The sequence below is a fragment of the Lissotriton helveticus genome, chromosome 1_1 (assembly GCF_964261635.1).
Source record: "Lissotriton helveticus chromosome 1_1, aLisHel1.1, whole genome shotgun sequence".
Classification (NCBI taxonomy): Eukaryota; Metazoa; Chordata; class Amphibia; order Caudata; family Salamandridae; genus Lissotriton; species Lissotriton helveticus.
The window spans coordinates 1351827441-1351849370 of NC_136057.1; the positions used below are offsets into that span (position 1 = coordinate 1351827441).

Below are 21930 nucleotides of genomic sequence, written 5' to 3' on the forward strand. Positions count from 1 at the left end.
AATCAAACTTTGCGGGGGTCACCATATGGTGCGGGTCTGACTCTGGGCTAGGGTCCGGTCTCGAACAAACAGTCTCGATGCGTACGGTTAGGTTGTGGAGAGCAGCCTCCATTTGCCAGTGAAGAGCCCCGATGGCGGCCATGACGGTCCCCAGCGTCGGTCTACACGCCGTCCGATCCATCTCCGCTTAATCGATGACAAAGCAGGTCATCAACCCCGGAGGTCGGCTACTCCGGGGAAACCAACTGGAGTGGGGTGGGCGAAGTCGACTGGCGACTGTCAGGCTGTGCGCTCGTTACACCGCTGCCGAGAGCGGGGGGCCCCCCCGCGGACCCCGAGGGCTGCAGCAGGGTCCCAGGAACCGGACCCCCACTCACCACGGCATCCACGTCTCGTCGCTGTCTAGCGAATATACGCAGGGACTCGAGACAACCACCAGGATCGAGAATTTGTGTCACTCCAATGCGACCGGACCCTGCCAGGTACCCGCGGCCGATGTTGTTCAACTGAAACCCGGCTGGGTCAGTACTCGAGGCCCCGGCTTACAGTCTGGAGAAGGCCCGAAAATGACAGACGGTGTAACTTCGTCAAAAAAGGCGATAAAGACTCCGGGATTGCGTTCCTGGACTCAGTGACGATTCGGACACACGGGAGTCTGGCGGGAGGTCAGGATTAAGTTCAGGATATATCCACCAGCGACGGAGGTCGACGGAGCCGGGAGCTTATGCGGCCATCTTGGTTGCTAGCGTAGCTCCTCCTCCAGCCTGCAGGAATTTGATGGTGCGGGGGTCAAGCCAGGCGATCCAAGCTGCAGGAGTTATATTTATATTTGTCAGAAACATGTGTTGCAGAAGTGGGCTGTGTACAGAGTCTGTCCACGGTGGGAGGGAGGTAGGGTGGCAGCAACCAGCAGTCAATCGACCATGATGGGGATTCTAGAAACAAACGCCTGTTACTGGAATTGTAAAAGGTCGCCTCTCAAGGGACTATTCATGGATTCTTCTGAGAATGAAATTTAAGTTCTAAAAGGCCACACTGCGGTGATGGGCCTGTGGTCTTTGATCTTGTAGGAAGCTGCTGTGGGCCCTAGCTCAAGCACGGGAAACGGTCCTGATATCTTGGGTTAGCAGTTTAAGAGCACCTACAGTTGGGGTCGGAGAGCAGTGGGTCCCTCAGAACTCTGGGCCCTGGTGCCCCTGCCCCGGCTGCACTATTGAACGTTATGCCCCTGCCGTGGCATCTGAAGGGCAGGAGGAAGGGCACATTGCCTCAGCTCCCCAAAATAAAGCGAGGAATACAGAGAACCTGGAAGGTGAATTAACTCAATAAACAAAAGTCAGAAATGAGAACTGATGTACACATTCGACGTTGTTCTACAACATGGTGATAGTGGCAGCACGTTATAAAGCATGGGGGGGCTGGGGTTACCACAGACACCAGAGGCCTCTTCGTACGAATGGAGGGGTTTAACCAGTGTTTTAAGTGGGATCCAGAGGGGGGCTGTGGGTGTGGGGGAGTCTCTTAAAGGGGCGTGGTAAAAAAATGGTGGGAGCCACGGCCAACTGCCGATTAGGTCAAGGGAGCCACAGGGCAAAAAAGTTTGGGAACCACTGCGCTAGAGGATTGAATCAGGTGGGAGGTGGGTGAATTAAGATTATGCAGTGTCTGACTTGAAATGTATGTGTTGGAACGTTGCGGGGATGAATCAAGTGCGAAACGGCATCTAATCAGGGAGGAACTTCGCGTATTAAGACCACATTTACTTGGTTTAACTGAGACTCACCTCGCACACAAAGACAGGTCACTGTTGAGACAACTTGGGTAAGACGCACTAATATGTACCTCGCAAGCAGTTTCTATCCGTGGGGTCGCTATACTGAAATCTAGGAATTTAGCAGTTACTGTCTTGCGCACATTAGCTGACACTAAGGGAAGATGGGAAATAGCTCAGTTGCTAATAGCGGGGCGTATGGCCTCGATTTGCGTAGTGTATGGTCCTAATTCGGATTGCCCCAATGTCTTTGACTATTTAAGGGCTGAATTATTCGGGTGGGCTAGGGATTTGATAGTCATGGGTGATTTTAATTGTATTATGGATAATAAAATAGATACTACCAATAGTAATGTATGGGCCAGAATGGTTAGGACCAGAGCAGCTTTGTTGGAACTACCGCATATACATCAGCTTGATGATGCCTGGAGGATACTTTTCCCAACGCTGTCAGGGTATACATTCTACCCTCACCCACATAAACACTCTTCCTGTATCGATATTTTCTTTATTAAGAGATCATTGTTGGAAAACGCACGGGTAAAGGTCTGTCCCAAAATTACATCTCATCACAATCCAGTAATGCTAACTTTGCAGAAACAGCTTGGTGCTAGAAAGGGTCCTCTGTTTTTTTCTTTTCCCAGACACTTATTTAGTAATCGCTACCAACTATCACAAGCATAAAACTCTGCAATATGAATATGGAGAAAGGGTGGGGCACTAGTTGGCAATCCAGATTGCTGAAAAGAAGGCTAGGTCTAACATCAAACTGATTAAAGGAGATGGCGGCTTGTCTTTTACGCAGCCACAGAATATAGCGGAGCAGTTTAGATTATTTTATGCCAACTTATATTCTGAGTCTGCTTCATTTAATAAATATACTTTTCTTGAGTATTTGCAGGAGAGTCACTTGCCTCAACTCTTTAGATTCCAAAGCGCTACAAAAAGATATAGAACTAGTTGAGGATGCTATTAGGTCTTTACCCTCAGGAAAGGCGGTTGGCGAGGATGTTATACCCGCATGAATTTTATAAAAACCTTCAGGGATATACTAGTACCAGTCTTCACGCAGTTGAGTATTGATATTGATAATGGGGGCGATGCTCCTGCCGCATGGAGTGCAACTAATATCGTGATATTTTCTCTAAGCTTCTGGCTCCACGTCTAGTTCCTCTTATCCATAAGCTAGCCTCAGAGCAGCAGCATGGCTCTGTCCCTGGCAGAGACACAATGACTCACATCAGCTCTGCTATATCCGCTTCTCTTCCAGGGGATACTCATCAATAGGCGTAAGCACTGAATAATCACCGCCCACATGCGGGATCCCGGACCATATAGAAAAAAAAGAAGAAAAAAAAAAAATATATATATATATATATATATATATATATAATATGTATATATATATATATATATATATATTTGTATGCTCGGGCTCACAAGTGTATAACACTTCCGAAACATACACATACATATGTTTATATATATATATATATATATAAACAGGCAGCCTAAAATTGTTCCAATAGGGCAAACAGCAAAAATTACATAGGTTTCTCTTGTATGAAAATAATCCCCTAAATACACTTTGTAATAGAGAACATACACTGTAATAGTATCATACAAGAATCCTTTATTTTCAGAAAAGGAAAACAGGTAACAGCAGGCAGTTGGCCCATAGGCTGCATAGGTAAATAACTATCATAGTAGAGTAAAAAAAACTGTCACCTTGCCTTTAAGGCTTCCAAGATTCTGGACACCGTGCCTTTAAGACCTCCGGGAGCCCCTCTGCTCCCATCATACACCACAGGTGACAGTTAGGTCAGTTCTTTCTTCCAGCACCTTCTGTGAGGACCCTCGAGCTTGAGCTCGACAGTTTTTGACTTTTTCAGTCAGGAATTGTTTTTCTTCTCTTAAAATTCAACATTTTTGTCTGGTGGTAGTTGTTTTTCTACTGTTTTCCGACATATTTACTATCTTTTTTTCTGTCAGAACGCCAGCTTTATTTAATAAATGTCCATCTTGTGGTAAAAAGATGGCAAAATCTGACCCACACTCAGTGTGCATCGTGTGTTTTTCATCTTCCCACAAGCCTGAAGTTTGCTACGACTGCCAGCAGTTTTCTAAAAGGACCCTGCGTGACAGGGAAAGGATTCGACTCCATGCTGTGTTGGAAAGGGGAAAAAGTCATCCCAAAAGTGGCCTTGGGACTCAAGAGCCCTCCTCTCAGCAAGAACATCGAAAACAGCTTCTCTCGGCCTCTCCAGGGTCAAGAAAGAGGCAGATTCCAGATTGTTCACTGTCAACGTCGAGATCGCCGTTGGGGAAGCAGGCAAGACACTCTTCAACGTTGAGACGGTGAGAGCCTCTGTCGCCGAAGAAAGGATCGACATCGAGGCATACTACTTCGGGCACGAGGTATGTTGACCCCGAGAGTCAAAACACCCGTCGACTTCGAAACATCCGTTGACGGCAAGGCACACTCCACCACCTTCCCGAGGGTCGGCGTTGAGAGGTTCGCCGGCTTAGACTCTGCTAAGAGCCGACAGGCTTTCGACGTCAAGATCACTGTCGTCATTGAAGCTTTCTCAGTCGAAGAAGCTGACGTTGAAGAAGCGTCATAGAAGATCGACGTCGAACTCCCCAGTTCGAGCTCATGGGCGATCAACGTTGAGAGCATCGCGGAGACAGGAGTCTTCCAGCATTTAACGTCGATGTCGAAGATGGCAGAGTCCGTGTCGTCGTCGAGACATTGGTCGACGTCGAGAGAGCCACCGTCATCTCGGAGGAGGTGACAGAGAGGCCTAGGTCGACGTTGAGGTGTTCGACATCGAAAGACAACAATACTGTTGTCGTCTCAGAGGAGGTGACAGAGAGGCCTAAATCGATGTTGAGGGCAAGAACGTCAATGTTGAGGGAACAGTCGTCATCCCCTGGCTTTAACATTGTTCAGATATCCCCAGAGGGCTCTCTGGTGGCTTCGGAAAAGTCCCGTCATTTTAACCTTTCGCCAAGGTGGCTGGAAAGTGTCAGACGCAAGGAAGCAGGGGGTACTGCTCATAGTAGTCTGGGCTCGGATTTCTCTCGTACATATTGACCTTCAAGACTCTCAAGAGGTCGTGTTCCAAGGGCTTCATCGACAGGGTCTCTGAGAAGGAACCTGAGAAGGTTGAGGTCCCCATCTTCTCGCTGCACACAAGATCACCAACTTGGTCAACGTCCACCTGGTCTTCGTTAAGGGACTATTCTCCAACTTTGTCGACGACACCTCCATCAAGAATGTCCCCGATTGATGACATAGGTACCTTCACCCATGTTCTCATCAGAGGGGCCAACAAACTGAACTTAAGTACATCGGTTCCAGCGGTCTCCACTTCTGTTATTTTTTAGACTTTACGTCATCGTTCTTCAACAAGGTCTCTGCTGCCATTGGTCCCAGGCCTTTTGGAACCAGCCTTGCAGACTTTGTTAACTCCTGCAACAGTAGGTCTAGTACCTTCTTGCATTGCAAAGAAGTACAAAGCCCCTGATCAGGATCCGTTTTTCCTTCGTTCTGTACCTCACCGGATTCTGTTATTGTGGCGGCGGCCAGGAAAACACACTGCTGTGGCCTCATCTGATCTGGCCGCGCACGGCTATTTGCACGGCATCTGTTCTAGACGCTCGGCCTGGCTGTGTCTTACAGGTCTTAAGCCTGATGTGCAACGGAAGATGATCTATCTACCGTTCAATGGTTCTTCGTTGTTTGGGTCTCACGCAGCTGAGATGTCCAAAATGAAGGCTGAATTGGAGACTGGGAAGGCAGTTGGACTGGAGAAGTGGAAGGAATTCCGCAAACGGTTTCGTCCCTACGACAGGCGCTCCTTCCAACAGAGGGTTCAAACCCCTCAGTGGTCCTCTCAGAATCAACAACAGCAGAGGTCACACTTCAACCAGAGGAGACCTGGTAGAGGAAGTGGAAACAACAGACAACAGGCCTCAACTGCTAAACAACCAACCAAACAATGGACACATGCTTCCTCCGTGCCCGGTAGCCACTCCAGTAGGGGTAAGTATTGCTTTTCACATGGAAGAGTGGAGATCAATCACAAACGACAAATGGGTACTGAATATTGTGCAAAATGGATACTTGCTGATGTTCAAAACCCCACCGCCACCAGTTTCACCACACAGGGAATTCCGTCAATGCAACCACATGTTACAGGAAGAGGTGAACAGTCTTCTACTAAAAAAGGCCATAGAATATGTTCCGACTCAACAACGAAAACAGGGAATATATTCTCGCTATTTCCTGGTCCAAAAAAGATGCCCGGCCAGAGAATACAGACCAATCCTAGATCTGCGCTTCTTGAACAAATTCATCCGCAAGGAGAAGTTTCGGATGTTGGCCCTGCACCATGTATTCCCTAATCTCCATCAGGGGGACTGGATGTGTGCTATAGGGCTGCAGGACTCTTATTTCCATGTCCCCGTTTCCGAAAAGCATCAAACGTTTCTCCGCTTTCAAGTAGCTCATCAGCACTTCCAATTTCGAGTCCTTTCCTTTGGGCTCAAATCGGCTCCCTGAACATTTTCAAAGTGTATGGCAGTGGTGGCAGCTTTTCTCCGCAAATGCAAGATTTTCATGTATCCCCAACTGGACGATTGGCTCCTAAAGAGCTCTACGCCTTCCCTGCTTCAGAGTCATCTCTCCTTCTGTCTTCATCTACTGAACACACTGGGTCTGCGGGTCAACTACAAGAAAATGGTCTTCAACCCGGCCCAGAAAATCCATTACCTGGGAGCTTCACTGGATAGCGTAAAGGCAAGTGTGTGTCCTTCAGAGGAGAGGTTATCATCAATAAAGGAGAAATGTTGCAAACTTCTCAGCTGTCATCTTCCCACAGTCAGGCAGGTGTCTTCGCTTCTGGGGTCAATGGCTTTTTGTGTCTTCATCGTCCCCAATGCCAGATTGAACATGCGTCCTCTACAACAGTCTCTGGAGGATCAGTGGATGCAGACGTCAGGCCGCTGGGAAGACCGTGTGACTCTACCTCAGTCAGCCAGAGAATCCATCACATGGTGAATTAAGTGATCACATCTACTGAAGGGAGTCTCATTCCACCAAGATACTCCCACTCAGACTATAGTCAAAGATGCTTCCCTACAAGGTTTGGGAGCTCACATTTGACGTCTTCAAGTACAAGGCTTCTAGTTGGAGACAGAGCCGGGGTACCACATCAACCTTCTAGAGTTGAGAGCCGTGCACCTAGCCCTCAAGTCGCTGTACCCTTCTCTCCAGGCTAGCTCCCTCTTGATTCAGACAACACCACAACAATGTATTATCTGAACAAGCAGGGGGGCACCAGGTCGAGACCTCTCTCTCAGGAGTCGCAGACCATCTGGAAGTTGCTTTTTGCAAGAAATCTCAACATTTTGGCCATTTACCTACCAGGGTCTCTGAATGTCCAAGCAGACGTCCTAAGCAGATTCTTAGTTGAAGCTCACGACTGGGTGCTAAACAGCAAAGTCACTCAAGATATCTTCCGGCAATGGGGAGTGCCAGACATCGATCTCTTCACAGACGCGGCAAACACTAAATGCTCTGTCTTCGCATCCAGGTTTCACCAGCCAGGATCACGGGGGAATGCCCTTTTGATAAATTTGTCTCAGACATTACTGTACGCCTTTCCGCTGCTGCCTCTCATCCCAGCAGTGATCAACAAGTTCTACAGGACCAATTCCAGAATTATCCTGATAGCTCTGGACTGGCTGCATCAGTGGTGGTACCTGGACCTTCTACAACTATGCGAGGTGCCACACCAGAGCCTGCCTTGCCGTCCAGACTTGTTGTCCAAGAACGAGGGGGGAGTGTTTAATCCCAATCTCTCATCCCTCAGATTGACCGCAAGGTTCGTGAGGTCCTGCAATACGGACACTTAGACTTACCAGCGGACTGTATGACCATCCTCAGGGAAGCCAAGAGACCTTTCACCAGGGCATGTCAGGCTTTCAAATGGAAGCGATTCTACCTGTGGTGCATGGACAATGCCCATGATCCGGTGAAGGGTCAAGTGCAGGGGATCTTGCCCTACCTGCTACATCTGGCCAAATCTGGACTGCAGTTTTCCTCAATTAAAGTTCACCTAGCAGCAATCACTGCATACAGAAAGTCTCCTACACAGGGTTCTTTTTTCCAGATACCAGTGGTTAAAGATTTCCTTGGAGGGATAAAGAAGGTTTACCCCCCAGGGGGATCTCCTTCTCCACCTTAGGAGCTCAACTTAGTCCTTACAAAACTAATGGGTGCTCCCTTTGAGCCAATTCACAGGACTTCTCTGCAGCATTTGTTATGGAAAGCTGCCTTTTTAGTCGCCATCACTTCTGCAAGCAGGGTTAGTGAAAGCCAGGCCTTGTGCTGTAAAGAGCCCTATACTGTTTTTCATGCAAACAGGGTAGTTTTAAGAACCCATCTGAGTTTTCTACCTAAAGTGGTCTCTGATTTTCACATCAATCACACTATCACTCTGCCCACATTTTTCCCCAATCTCACTACTCCTACTGAGAGGTCCCTCCATTCTCGAGACCTCAAGAGGGTTCTGATATTTTATCTAGAAAAAATCAAGTCCTTGAGAAAGACGGGCCAGTTGTTTGTTAATTATGGTCCCATAAATATCGGTTTGGCGGCTTCTAAAAGATCCATCTCTAGGTGGATAGTCTCTTGCATATCTCTGTCCTACCAAATGCCAACAGGGCTCTTCAGGGAAACCCTAAAGCACATTCTACCAGGGGAAAAGCCTCTACCATGGCTCTTCTTAGAAATGTTCCTATAGCAGAAATTTGTAAAGCAGATACATGGCTTTTCGTTCATACTTTCTCTCGCCATTACTGTTTGGACTCTGATACGCAGGCGGATGCCCAAGTTGGAAAAGCCTCGTTGAGAAATGTATTTTGTTGATTCCATTTTAAGATGCACTGTTATATATTTGATGTACTGGTTTGCTCGTCCCCGAGGTAGTGGGTATGGGCTTGCTACTCTAGTCAGTGCTTAGGACTATTGATGAGTATCCCCTAGAAGAGCAGGATAAGTTACTTACCTGTAATCCTATTTCTCTTCCAGAGGTATACTCATCACAGTCATAAGCAACCCTCCCGCCTCCCCGGTCGAGCAATTATAGTACGATAATGTGTTGTTTGCATCTGATATTCAGGGTGATACAATTTAGTACAAGGTGTATTCAGGGGGTTATTTCATATAAGAGAAACCTATGTAATTTTGGCGGTTTTCCCTATTGGAACAGTCTTAGGCTGCATGTGTATATATATATATATATATATCACTGCACTCGTCCAGCAAGAACCAGCACTCCCCAATGTCCCGGGGCACCACCGATCCTGAACAAACGAAAGCTGACCCAGCCTTAAGGTGAAGAGAATATTTTATTTTATTTCGTTGCATCGCCACCAGCATAACGTTTCGGCCTACTCAGAGGCCTTGGTCCCTGTTGGAACAGTCTTAGGCTGCATGTATATATATATATATATATATATATATATATATGTATGTGTATGTTTCGGAAGTGTTATACACCTGTGGGCCCGAGCATAGACACACACACACACACACATATATATATATATGCTCCGGGATTCCGCACGTGGGCGGGGATTATTCAGTGCTTATGACTTTGATGAGTATACCCCTGGAAGAGAACTAGGATTACAGGTAAGTAATTTATCCTTTTGATGTCTCTGGCAAACTTAACAAACAGATAGGGATGGTCATGCTCGATGTGGAAAAGGCGTTTGATTGAGTGGCCTGGGAAGCTTTATGGCTTACCATGGCAGCATTCGGTCTCGGCTCCAAGTTTATTTCTTCAGTGCAGAAGCTGTATAAAAAGCTGTTTGCAACAATTAAATTGAATGGCATAACATCTGCCCTCTTTGCTGTTCAACGGGGACACGGCAGGGATGCCCACTGTTCCCCTTTTTGTTTGCTCTCTACATGGAGCTGTTTATAAAGGCATTTGCTGCTGAATGGAGGGATCTCCCCAGTGTGTCTCAATTTTTTATTTTTTATTTATTTATTTTTTTTGAAAAAGACCTTTATTGTTGGAAATATACAGTACACAGCGTTCTGCTGACAACCCATCCGGGCCAGCCGCACATCCTTAAATTCGCAGCACTTGCATGGAAAGAAAAGAAATAACACAGCCACATGGCCGACAACCCGGAGGCCCGGCGGCGTTGAAGTGATTAATTCTGTAATTTGTGATCATGCGTGCATTCAGCAATAAAAGGATACAACGTGAGAAATAACGACTGTAAGTCTGCAGGTCTTCATTTTCTTTTTTATGCTCGTAATCAAACTTGAAGAAGAACTCAGTGCTTTGGGAGTACTCATCAGTGACCGTTTGCTTACCATGGCTCGCCAGAACACTTGTGAGGCACACAAAGGATAGTAAGATATCTCGCTCCCTAGAAGGGCGCGGGATTGCATGAAGGAGAGATGTAGTTGCACAGTGCCGCAAGCGTGGCAGTCATTGGGGAGTAGATAACACAGTCAGCTCGTTGGTGATGCCAGGCATCTATTGTCTAAGCTGGGTAGTCGAGCTTCAGCTCTGACAGGTGACCTCTAAGACCCCAAGGCGCGGTGCATATGATAAGCAGCAAGGAAGAGTGTGGTCTAGTGGTCTAGGGGTTTGGGGGACCAAAAGGTCGAAAAACAGTTGTAACAGCAACTAGGGAAGCATGTATGGAAGGAAGAGGGGGAGTGAGATAGAGGTAGCCATGTGGTGGGGGGGGAGGTATCATCTATATGCAAATAGCAATTCAGCGGGGTGAGCGGGAGGGGGGGTTCGCTTGCGCATCAGATCCTTGGGGGCAGTTATATTCGGATAGTATTATTCCGCCCGTAGGCAGCAGGAAGACCCCTATCTGTGGTAGTGTGCGTGGGGGCACTGGTGTGGGAAAGACTGCATAACCGTCAATACTAGACAGTCTTGTGCGTAGCGCGCAGTGACTGTGACCCAGGGTCCCTAGGGGAGTTGTAAGTAGTGTAGCAGCAGTCATGTCTCAGTATCAAAGCAGGGCCTGGGAGGGGGGGGAAAGGTACACGGAAGAGGCTCACTAGAAGTGAGCACTGCGCGTGTTGTTCATCGCTGCGTGGGGATGTAGGGATGGTCCATATTCCGTCATGTGATCCCTTGCTCTATACATTTCTGTTGAAAGGACTGGAGGATAGTGTCCCAGTGTTGTGCAATTGGGAATTTTCTTAGGCCAGCTGTTTCCTCACGCCGCAAAGCTGCGCTCTCCGCCCGGGCCCAGTTTGCCAGCGAAAGGCTCCAGTGCCGGATGTGTGGAGGCGCATCAGCTTTCCACCGCTTGGTGAGTAGTCGTTTTGCCGTGATGAGTCCAAGATCCCAGTACCGGGCCTGAACTTTATTAAGGCGCGTACGTTTGTACAACCCCAGCAAGCAGGCCTCCCACAATTTCGGTACTCGTTCGTCTGTACAATGCGTCAGTATCATGGTCACCCCATCCCAATACTGTTGAAGGGTAGGACAGTGCCAGAGCATGTGTAAAAGGTCCGCTCCGGTCTGGGAACAGCGATTGCAGGCCGTATCCCCGACTGAGAAGTACCTGTTAATCTTGTCCGGAGTGAGGTAGGCGCGGTGTAGTATGTATAGTTGTATAATTTTAAAGCGGGGGTTACGGGGGACATTAACTGGACCAGCCAAAATCATTGCCCATTCCTTATCTGTCCAGTCTCGTCCTCTGTCAGCTGCCCATTTCTCCCTCAATTGCGCTGTGGCGGGATGCGTATGGAGAAGGAGAGCTTGCGCTAGCCAGTGAATTATATGTGTGCCATTATTCATGACGTGTAGGTATTGTAGGAAGTTGTGGGTGGGTAGTTCATCAGTGATGTCTCCCCAGGCCGTGGTCAGTGTGTGTGTGAGGGTCGCGTGTAATAGGAATTGCCCAGCCGGTAAAGATGTGTCGTCGGCGAGGGTGGCGAAGGGGAGGAGAGCGCCGTCGGAGTAAAGGTCCCCCAACGTTTCCACTCCTGCCGTGGTCCAGCTATCAAGCCGTGCGGCCGTGAGTGTCCCTGTCGCAGTCGGGGTGCCCAGTAAGGGGAGCACCGGGGCATATGGTGTTGTCGCCCGCGTGAGGCGCAGACAGCGAAGGAAGCATCTGCGTGCCACCGCGAGATGTAGCTGCGACGGACGCGGGGTCTTGGTTAGAGGGTGGAATAGTACCTGGACCTGTAACTGAGTCCAGATCGCAATATCCGTGGCCGTGTCTCCCAAGTCTCTCCCGCCCAGCCATCCCGACACCCACTGCATTTGCGCTGCCAGATAGTACAGCTCCAGATGGGGGACAGCTAGGCCTCCCGCTTCGGTTGGCATGTATAGTTTCGCCAGTGCGATGCGTGGGCGGCCCTTGTTCCCGAGGAGGTCCCGTAATAATGCCTCGAGGTCCTGAAACACCCGGTTAGGGACGTACGTAGGAATATTGGCAAAGTAGTATAGGAGGCGCGGCAGTACGATCATTTTCGTCAGGGCTACACGACTGGGAACGTTCAGCGGCAGTGTTTTCCAGAATCCAATCTGCGAGCGGATGGATGCAATCGCCCGCAGCAGATTCCCGTCTAGGATATCCGCAGGTTCCCGGTAGATATGTATCCCCAGATACCGGAACGTCGTGGGATACCACTGCAGGGTCACACCGCTGATGGTTATCTCACTTTCTGGTGTATTTGGATCAAAGGAGTAAGCTCCTGATTTAGCCCAGTTGACTCTCAAGCCCGACATCGCCTCAAAAGCGCCAAAGATGTCAGTGAGGGACTCTGGAACATCACTAAGGTCTTTCACATAAAGGAGAAGATCGTCGGCATATAGCGATACCACATGTAGGCCATCTGCCATCGGTATACCCCATCCCTCCCCATGGGATCTAAGAATTTCGGCCAGGGGTTCCACAGCTAATGAGAACAGCAGGGGCGACAGGGGGCAGCCCTGCCTGGTGCCTCTCCGCACAGGGATTGGGTCAGAAAGGAGAGCACCAGAGCGGACTCCAACAGTGGGTCTGCGGTACAAGAGGCCTACCATGGTCAGGAAGTCGTCGCCTAGTCCGAATTTATCCATGACCGCTCGGAGGTAGGGCCATTCCACGGAATCAAACGCCTTTTCCAGATCTAGCACCAGACATCCAGCGCGCGGCCATTGTCGTGGAGCATATTCCTGAAGTCGGAAAAGTCGGCGGATATTGTGGGAGGTGTGGCGCGTCGGTACAAACCCGTTCTGGTCCCGATGTACCAGTGTGGGCACGAAAGGGGCCAGTCTACGAGCGAGCGAGGAGGCGAGTATTTTATAGTCCGTGTTTAGGAGAGCGAGAGGGCGGTAGGATCCCATCAGCTCACCATCCTTGCCGGGTTTGAGCAGTGACACCAGGGTGGCCTCATTAAGTGTCGGGGGCAGGTAAAAATCGTCCGTCGCTGCCGCGTACATCTTCACCAGCTGGGGAATAAGGATGTCCGAAGCAGCCTTGTAAAATTCGGCCGGCAAGCCATCTGGCCCCGGAGACTTGCCATTCGAAAGGTTGAATATGGCGTCACGGAGCTCCTCGGGGTCTAAGGACGCCCCTAGGTCATCCTGCTGCGCAGCTGTTAACACGGGCAGAGGTATCGGCAGGAGATATTCAGTTATGTCAGACGACGAGGCGCGCAGACGGGAACGATATAGTCCCGTGTAATGACCGGTGAACGCCTCATGTATGTGACGTTGGGTGTAGAGTAAGCCACCTCCCTCCGCCTGTATTGCCGAGATGGGAGACGAGCGGGTCTCCTGTGCGATCAGCCAGGTTAACAGTTTACCAGGTCTGTCACCCTGACGATGCATGCGGGCAGAATGTGCCGCAAAGTTAATGGTGCGCAAACGTTCTAGGAGGCGATCATGGTCCGTCCTGGCCTCTGTTAGTCTGCCGTCTGCGTCCCCCCCCCCGCTGCACTCTCAAGGGCCAGCAACTCCGTCTCAATACGTGTCAGTTCGGTTTCCAGTTGTCTCTTAATGTGTCCCTGTGTACCCAAACAGATTCCCCGGGTCACTACCTTGAAGGCGTCCCACTCGATCTGGGGGGAGGACGCTGTGTTAGCATTAAGTTCAAAGTATTGGGCTGTTTGTGTGAGTAGGGATTCACGAAAGGTCGAATCTAGCAAGAGGTCTGGTTGCAGGCGCCATGTGGGGACAGGTGGGTGCGGGTTCTCCCAAGCTATCGCTAGCGTATGTGGGTTATGGTCCGAGTGCGTTCGGCCCATATACTGGGTATCCGTGACTAGTGGGAGAAGTTCAGTAGAGATCATGTACCTGTCTAACCTGACATGTAGCGCGTGGGCCCCAGACCAGTAGGAGTACGTCCGTGTAGTGGGGTTGCGAGCTCTCCAAGCGTCACGGAGGTCTCATTGCATGGCCCAGGTTAGGAGTGCTTTCGTGGTGGTGTGTGTCAGAGCCGTGGCCGTGGGTGCGGTGGATCTGTCCAGGTCAACATTTAGGACGCTGTTGTAGTCACCCCCTAGTATCCACGCGATCCCATGCCAAGGCGCCAGTTTCAAGGAGAGGCTGTCAAAGAATTTACCCTGGTCAATGTTGGGGGAGTATTTAGAGGCGATTACGATTGGGCGTCCGTCTAGTCTGCCTTCCCCAGTGTGTCTCAATGGTGTGGAACTCAAGGTAAATGGGTATGCAGATGATATTGCAGTCTTCTCTGCTACCCCTGGAGGTGGTATAGACTCTATTACGTGAAAAGCTGAGCTATTTGGTTCTTTTTCCAGTTATAAGTTGAATTTAGCTAAACCTCAGACAATTGTAAACTTTCATTCGGAAACACTGCCTCTCACATGAGGGGTTAAACGAACAGTTACCTATCTTGGTGTATGTCTTAGCAGTCAGGTTGATGACATTGTATCTCTAAACTATGAACCGCTTCTTTTTTTTAAAAAAACGTTATTTTTGATTATACAAAATGTATAAAAACATTCCCTCCTACGAATGGCATCAGATAAAAACTTGCATACAGATCGATGACCTCATTATGGCACTAAAGGGTACAGGTATCACAGGTCAAGCTACGGCCACGAGGAATGAAAGAAGCATAATGTAAATAGGAGATAATTATGAACATGAGGAAGCAGCCGAATTCTACACAATGGTCAAATCTAACAGTCCCCACACCCTCCCCCTCCCCATCAGTCCCGACCCCCCTGACGTGAACAGCTCCTCACTAGTCCCCTCCGAGTCACTCAGGGCCAGCCCTGCACTACACATGACCCTCCAGGCCAGTAGGTCGTCCTGCAGCTTATCATCCCTACGCGCGCACTGCATATGAGTCTCCTCCGCCAGGGACCACTCTCGGACATCTCTAAGCCATGCTGAGATCTCAGGAGCCCTCCGCCCCATCCAGGTAATGGCCACCCTACGTCGCGCCAGGACTAGCATGAGCTGCAGTAGCTTGTAGGAAAGGTTCCTTTTCTTAGGCTTAGGGACCTGAGCCAGCAGACAGTGGAGCGGGGTCAGATCTATCCGAAGTCCGGTAGTGGCGGCTATACGTCCCACCACAGCCGCCCAGAAGCTCCTCACCAAGGTGCAGTCCCAGGCCAATTGTAAGAACCCCGCCCTTGCCGCCCCACATCTGGGACAGGTGTCCTCCCTATCGCCTGTGATGCGCTGCCAGGAAACCGGGGTCAAATAGGTGCGGTGCATAAAATTAAAGTGTGTGAGCTTGAACCGTGCATTGCATGATACCTTACTTGTGAGGCTCCCTATACGCTTGCGCTGCCCCTGGTCCAAGGCCATTCGCAGATCTATCTCTCAGGCCCCCCATGATGGTTGGACCGGTGGAGCTGAATCCTGACGCATGGCTGAATAAAGCAAGGAAATCAATCTGCGACCCCTACTGCAGGAGAGAACGATGTTCAGAGTATGGGAGATCGGGGGCGTCTCCGAGAATTGGGGCCAGGCCGCTTTCACCACCTCCTGAAGGCCCCGGTAGTGTAGGTATTGTCCCCCTCCCAGTCCGAAGGCCTCCTCAGCCTCTTCAAACGACACAAAGGATTCACCTGTGTACAGGTCAGCCAAGGTCGCACAGCCTCCCGACCTCCAGTCCCTAAAGGACATGTGCTCTTCCATGGCGACTATGGGTGCCAAGATCCAAACCGGCAACTCCCTGTGGAAGGGGGCCCGTCTCAATACCCTCTCCACAAACCGCTGCCAGATGCCGGGTGTGTGGCGCACCACATACGGTAGGGCCGGATCCGCTCCCGGACCCTTCATTAATGCAACCTCTAACGTCCTTTCATTTGCTCTCCCGGCCAAGAGTTGCATCTCCCAACTGTCCGCTTCCGCGAACCACCGTGCTGCCGGCAGTAGTTGAGCCGCATAGTAATACAAATCACACCTCGGAGCCTCCAGACCGCCTTTCTCCCAGCTCCGGACCATGGTGTGTAGAGCAACCCTGCTACGACGACCCCCCCAAAGCAGAGACGTGAGCAGCGTGTTGAGTGTGCGAAATATTCGTGGGGGAATAGGGCAATACGAGTTCTGAAGGACGTAAAGCATCCTGGGGAGCATCACCATCTTCGCGACAGCTAGCCGTCCCATGAGGGTGAGCGGCAGGGTATTCCAAAAGGTTACAGAGTGCTGTAGGGACGTAAGAATCCTATTTATGTTCCGGGCCAGCACCTCCGCATCTGTTGAGGCCACCTGAATTCCGAGATACCGGAATGCCTCCTGTTCCCAGCGCAGCCCAAGGTCCGGCAGGTCCGTTAGCGGTCCAGCACCATAACCCGCCAGAGGAAAGATCAAGGACTTACTGCGATTGATCCTCAGTCCCGAAGCCTCCCCGAAACGGTCGAGGTGCTGCAATAATATAGGCAGCGAGTCTCGCGGGACACGACGTTACAAGTGTCCCCCACTTGAATACCCCATTGCGCCATCTCCGACCAGATTCGAACAGCCAAAGGCTCTATAGCCAGTGCAAAGAGGAGCGCCGAGAGGGGACACCACTGCCGCGTCCCCCAACCCAAGCGCCACTCCTCCGAACGCCCCGCACCCAATCTCACTCTGGCACAGGGGGCCGTATGCAGCAGACGGACCCAACGACAATAATTAGGGCCCATCCCCATCACACGAAGGACCTCCAGCAGATACCCCCAGTCAACGGTGTTGAACGCTTTGGCTAAGTCGATCGACACTATGACCAAGTGTTCCTCCCTATCCCGGACTTCATGGAGAATGTGGCTCAACCTCCGCAGATTCATGGCGGTGTTGCGTCCCGGAATAAAACCGCATTGATCCGCGTGAATCAAATGGGCCATATGCAGTGCCAGCTGGGCCGCTAAAAGTTTGGTCAAGATCTTTGCGTCCGTGTTTATCATGGTGATGGGGCGGTACACCGCTGGATCACTCTTATCGCATCCCGGCTTCAAGATCATACCAATTTTGCCCTGATTCATACTAGGCGGAAGGGCGCCACACTCAAAGGCCTCCAAATACACCTGCAATAGGAGACGGGCAAGGGTATCCCCATACGCTTGGTAGAATTCCGGGGGGAAGCCATCACTCCCCGGGGATTTGGCCCTCGGGAGGCCGGCCATTGCGGCCCACACCTCGGTCAACGTCAACGCTTCATCCAATTCCTCCAATGCATCCCTCGAAAGGGTCTGGAGGGGCAAGTCCTGCAAATACGGGAGGTATGAGTCCTCGGTGATCGCGGGGTCCGCAGCATACACCGTCCGCAAGTGGGATTGGAGGACCCAAAGAATGCCCGCCTCGGAGTGCACCACTCGCCCCGTAGGCGCCCGCAGCGCAACTATCCTCTCCGGGGTGAATTCCCGCCTAAGGATCCAGGCCAACATTCGGCCTGACTTGTCACCTTCCCTGTGGAGGCGTTGCCTGTATTGGCCCAGGGTATATTTATCTAGCCGATCTAAGATGTCATGGACACAGGCTCGGGCTGCCCGTTCCGTCTTCTGATGTACGTCATCAGGATCCGGCAATGATTGCTGGCGCAATTGATTACCCTCCGCCTCCTGTAGATCGCGGAGAAGCTGCTTCCTGACCCCATATGTGAGGCCCATACACTCGCCTCGTATCACTGTCTTCAGGGCATCCCACTTGGTAGAATAGGTGAGGGATCCCTCCTCCCAGTTCATATCTAAGTAGTTGGTGAGTGCAGTCCACACATGGTCCCTCCCTACCGGGTCCTGTAAAAGGTCTCCCGGCATCCTCCAGGTCCGAGGGCGGCAGGGCTGTCCCTCCCAATTCAATACGCATGCCACCGGGGAGTGGTCAGACAAGAAGCGAGCCTGATGGGTGATCACTAAGGAGATAGAAGCAACTATGTTCGCGACCAAAACCCTGTCCAGTCTGCTGTGTGTGTTATGAGTGGGGGAAAAACATGTGTACAGTTTTTGGGTGGGTGTCGTTGACGCCAGACATCGCTAACCCCTAAATTCACCATTACCTCTTGGAGCCGCTTTGTCATACGCGGCTTCGTGCCTGCGCGGGGCGGGAGTCTATCTAATAGAGGGTCCAGGACACAATTAAAGTCCCCTAACCAGAACAGGGGGGGTCTCCAGGTCCGGAATAAGGACCTGCTGCAGGGTCAGAAAGAACTCGGGGTCATCTACATTGGGTGCGTATGAGTTTAATATTGCAAGATCTCTCCCATCGAGTTTTGCCCGCAGTAGCAGGTATATGCCATTTATGTCCGCCTCCATGTACTGGATGGCAAATGGGACCCCGGGTGCTACCCATATGAGGACCCCTCTAGCGTAGGTAGAAAAGGAAGAGTGAAACATCTGGCCCGCCACTATTTCCCCAGTTTTCGGGCACCTTCATCGTCAAGGTGGGTCTCCTGTAGGCACGTAATCGAGACCCCGTGTCTATGGAGGAAGGAAAGGACTCCTTGTCTCTTAACACACGTTCCCAGCCCCCTCACATTCCAACTTAAAAACTTATACCCCATGGCCAATCGCGTGGTCCAACCAGGGCCACGGCTCTACATCCCACGACCCGCCCACTCTGTGCCCGATCTGTAATACTACTGATGCCTGAAACAATTCCCCCCAACATCCCCCCCAAAAGCCCCACCTCCCCCCTCCCACGAGCAAACATTCCCCTTGAACCTACCCTTCAAACAGTCCCCCCTCCCACGAGCAATATACCAGCAACAACCAAACATGCCAATATGCCCTTTCCCTGCTGGTGCCAGGACGTGCACAGCCACCTCATTTGCCCAACGAGGCAATATACACACAGAAATGGAAAAAAAAGAAACTCCCTTCCCCCCCCACCCCGACTCCCCGCAAGACCCAACTCAAGACATTCATACCGGGCTCATACGGTCGAGCACAAATCTATATATAGACCCCTACCCCCTGACCATGCTCACTCACTCCCCCTCTCACATACCTTACCCAGAGCAGAAAGGCCCCTTCCATAGAACATGCCACACCCACATTCCTTCCTGAATCTATTCTTGAGAGGATTAGGATCTTGTCTTATGGCATACACTCCTCCCTCCCAACCACTCAACCATTTCCAGAAGGATCCACTGTCTCAGGAGTCCCGACCTCTGCAGTTTCAGGAATCACTGGGGCGGTTAGAGGTATGTCTACCGCCGTGACTTGCAGTGTATCTGGGACCAATAGTTCTCCGGGCCCCAAAGATGTCGAGGGCGCCGTGTCTTCTCCAATTTTGGAGGATTCCAGATGTAGGGCACCATCAGCTCCCACCATTACTCTGCGTCTCTCCTCACTTGTAGATGCAGCGGACCGGCGTCGTCGTCTATGAACCACTTCTTAAGACGGTTTCGGCTAAATCCCGTAGTTGGCATCGGCTTCCGCTTAGTATACATGGAAGGTGTAACATAATAAGAATAAATATCCTTCCTCAATTCTTATATTTATTTTGTTCAATACCCTTGTGGGTTCCTTGGTCTTTTTTTAAGAGATTAGACATTGTCATAGGTAGCTTTATCTGGGCTTACAGATGCGTCAGGAGGGCTCTCAGGTTTATGAAACTACTTTACATACAAGGGGGTTTCAAGCTCCCAGACTTCAGGCTCTACTATTGGACTGCTTTTGTTTGTCGGATCCGGGGCCTGCTCTGCGGGATGGACCCTGGTCCAGCTTTGTTGTCTTATCAGCTAGCCTGCCGTCCATCAGTTGGGTTCATGCTATATAAGACTTGTGACCCTAACTACTACAAGCGAGTAAAGTTTAAGGTAGTTAAAGATATTATCAGGATATGGCAAGATATTTGTAAGCAATACTCTTTGCCCCCGTTGCATCAATATACAGTGCTATGGCGCAACCCTATGCTGCCCAATGTATTTCAAGATCATGTCAAAAAAAGGCTGGCAATGTAAGGGCATCAATTAGGTCGGACAGCTATATAATGGACGGGGGTTCTGCTCTTTTGCTTCACTTAAAGACGAGTTTGGTCTTCTGCGAAGTACTTTCTTTAACCGCTTTGATGCAGCTGGAATTCCCCTGCGGCGCGGAAGAATTCCACGCGTGCACGGAACGGACGACCCATGGGCCGTCCTTCGCACACGCCCACCATGACGCATCGAAGATGTTAAGTATCTACAAATAAGGGACTTTTTTGTACGAGATAAAAAGTTATCAGTAATGCCGAACCCGTTTTAAATATTGTCTGGAATATATATACGAGCTCCGGTCGAGGCGCTATCAGCGCAGCTTATCAGAAATTTCTCGCAGCAGCTAATGATGATAACTTACAGATCGCTACTAAACTAAGCCGAGTTCTTAGGGTTGAAATAGCGGCTGAGGAAATACAGAAGTCTACGGGCATATTAGATCGAGTGGTAACCTCCATCAATTTAAAACTATAACAGCACCGTATAGTTTATATGTTGTATTACACACCGGAGAGTATATCCAAGTGGGCTACATCTCGATCTTCCGATAAGTAAATTTGTCTGAAATGTCAACTCTATGCTGCAGACCTTAGGCATATGTTTGTCGACTGCCCTAGGCTTAACAGGTTCTGGAGTGGGGTCTTCAGTATTCTAATTCCACTTCTCGGCCAAAAGTTTCAGTTTACTGAAAAGGAAATATTTAACTTGGATTATATCCAAGGAGGCTACATCTCAATCTTCCGATAAGTAAATTTGTCTGAAATGTCAACTCTATGCTGCAGACCTTTGGCATATGTTTGTCACCTGCGCTAGGCTTAACAGGTTCTGGAGTGGGGTCTTCAGTATTCTAATTCCACTCCTCAGCCAAAAGTTTCAGCTTACTGAAAAGGAAATATTTTTGGGGCTCAAATACGAAGTTGCTAGCTATGTGAATCTGTTGGCTACTATCCCTATAGCATGTGCTTGACTATGTTTCACCAGAGTCTGGATTAGCAATGTCAGTCAAAACGTTGATGAAGTTTGTGCTCTGCTCAGACAGGTGTATGAGATGGAACTTGCTCTAGCTAAAGCCAGAGGGCCTCGCTCTTGGCTTAAATTCAATAGGATCTGGGCCAGTCTTCAATGGGATAAACGATGCACTGTCACTTTATAATATATGTTCTGTTATGGCTTTATTTTAGATACTAATTCTTAAGTCTTATCTCAAATCTTAAAATGGGAAATTGCTGTAGTTTTTTTACATTTCAGTTTGGCCTGGTTTATCTTTTGTTTCTTTTTGACTACTGTGTCAGTTACTGATTCGGAATTATGTGATGTTAACATTTCGAACGTATATGTGCAATAAAAGTCTTACTTATGGCTAAATAAAATAAATAAATATATTAAAAAAAGAATACTGAAAAGTAGTAAACTCACACAAAAGTGTGAGTTCACGTTTGTAAATCGGGCCTTCATTGTCTTCATGGGTGTGATTTATCTTGTCCTAAGTACTTCATTTTTTTCCCTTGGGTTTCAGGATTTCCTGACTTGTCAGTATCTATTCCGTTCAGTGGCTAAAGGGTACAAGACCACCAACATTTTCTTCTGTTTCTTCACCTCAGGCAACCTGCGGATATCAAGTTGTTCACCAATATCAACATTTTCAAGGACATTATTAAAGTTCTCCAGGAGGCTGTGGCTTCTCCAGTGCTTGATGTGGCAACAGAGGCTGTAAATGCTGCCAGCGCTTTCTTAAGGTA

At 49.7% G+C, this 21930-nt stretch overlaps 1 protein-coding gene across 2 annotated transcripts in view; it reads left to right on the plus strand.

The window, feature by feature from the left end:
• Nucleotides 1-21930, plus strand: part of MEI1 (meiotic double-stranded break formation protein 1) — a 3250839-nt gene that overhangs the window by 934868 nt on the left and 2294041 nt on the right. For both annotated transcript variants that reach the window (XM_078683295.1, XM_078683306.1), the window contains exon 11: nucleotides 21793-21927. In XM_078683295.1, coding sequence (XP_078539421.1) covers nucleotides 21793-21927 — 135 coding nt within the window. The remainder of the gene's footprint in view (nucleotides 1-21792; nucleotides 21928-21930) is intronic.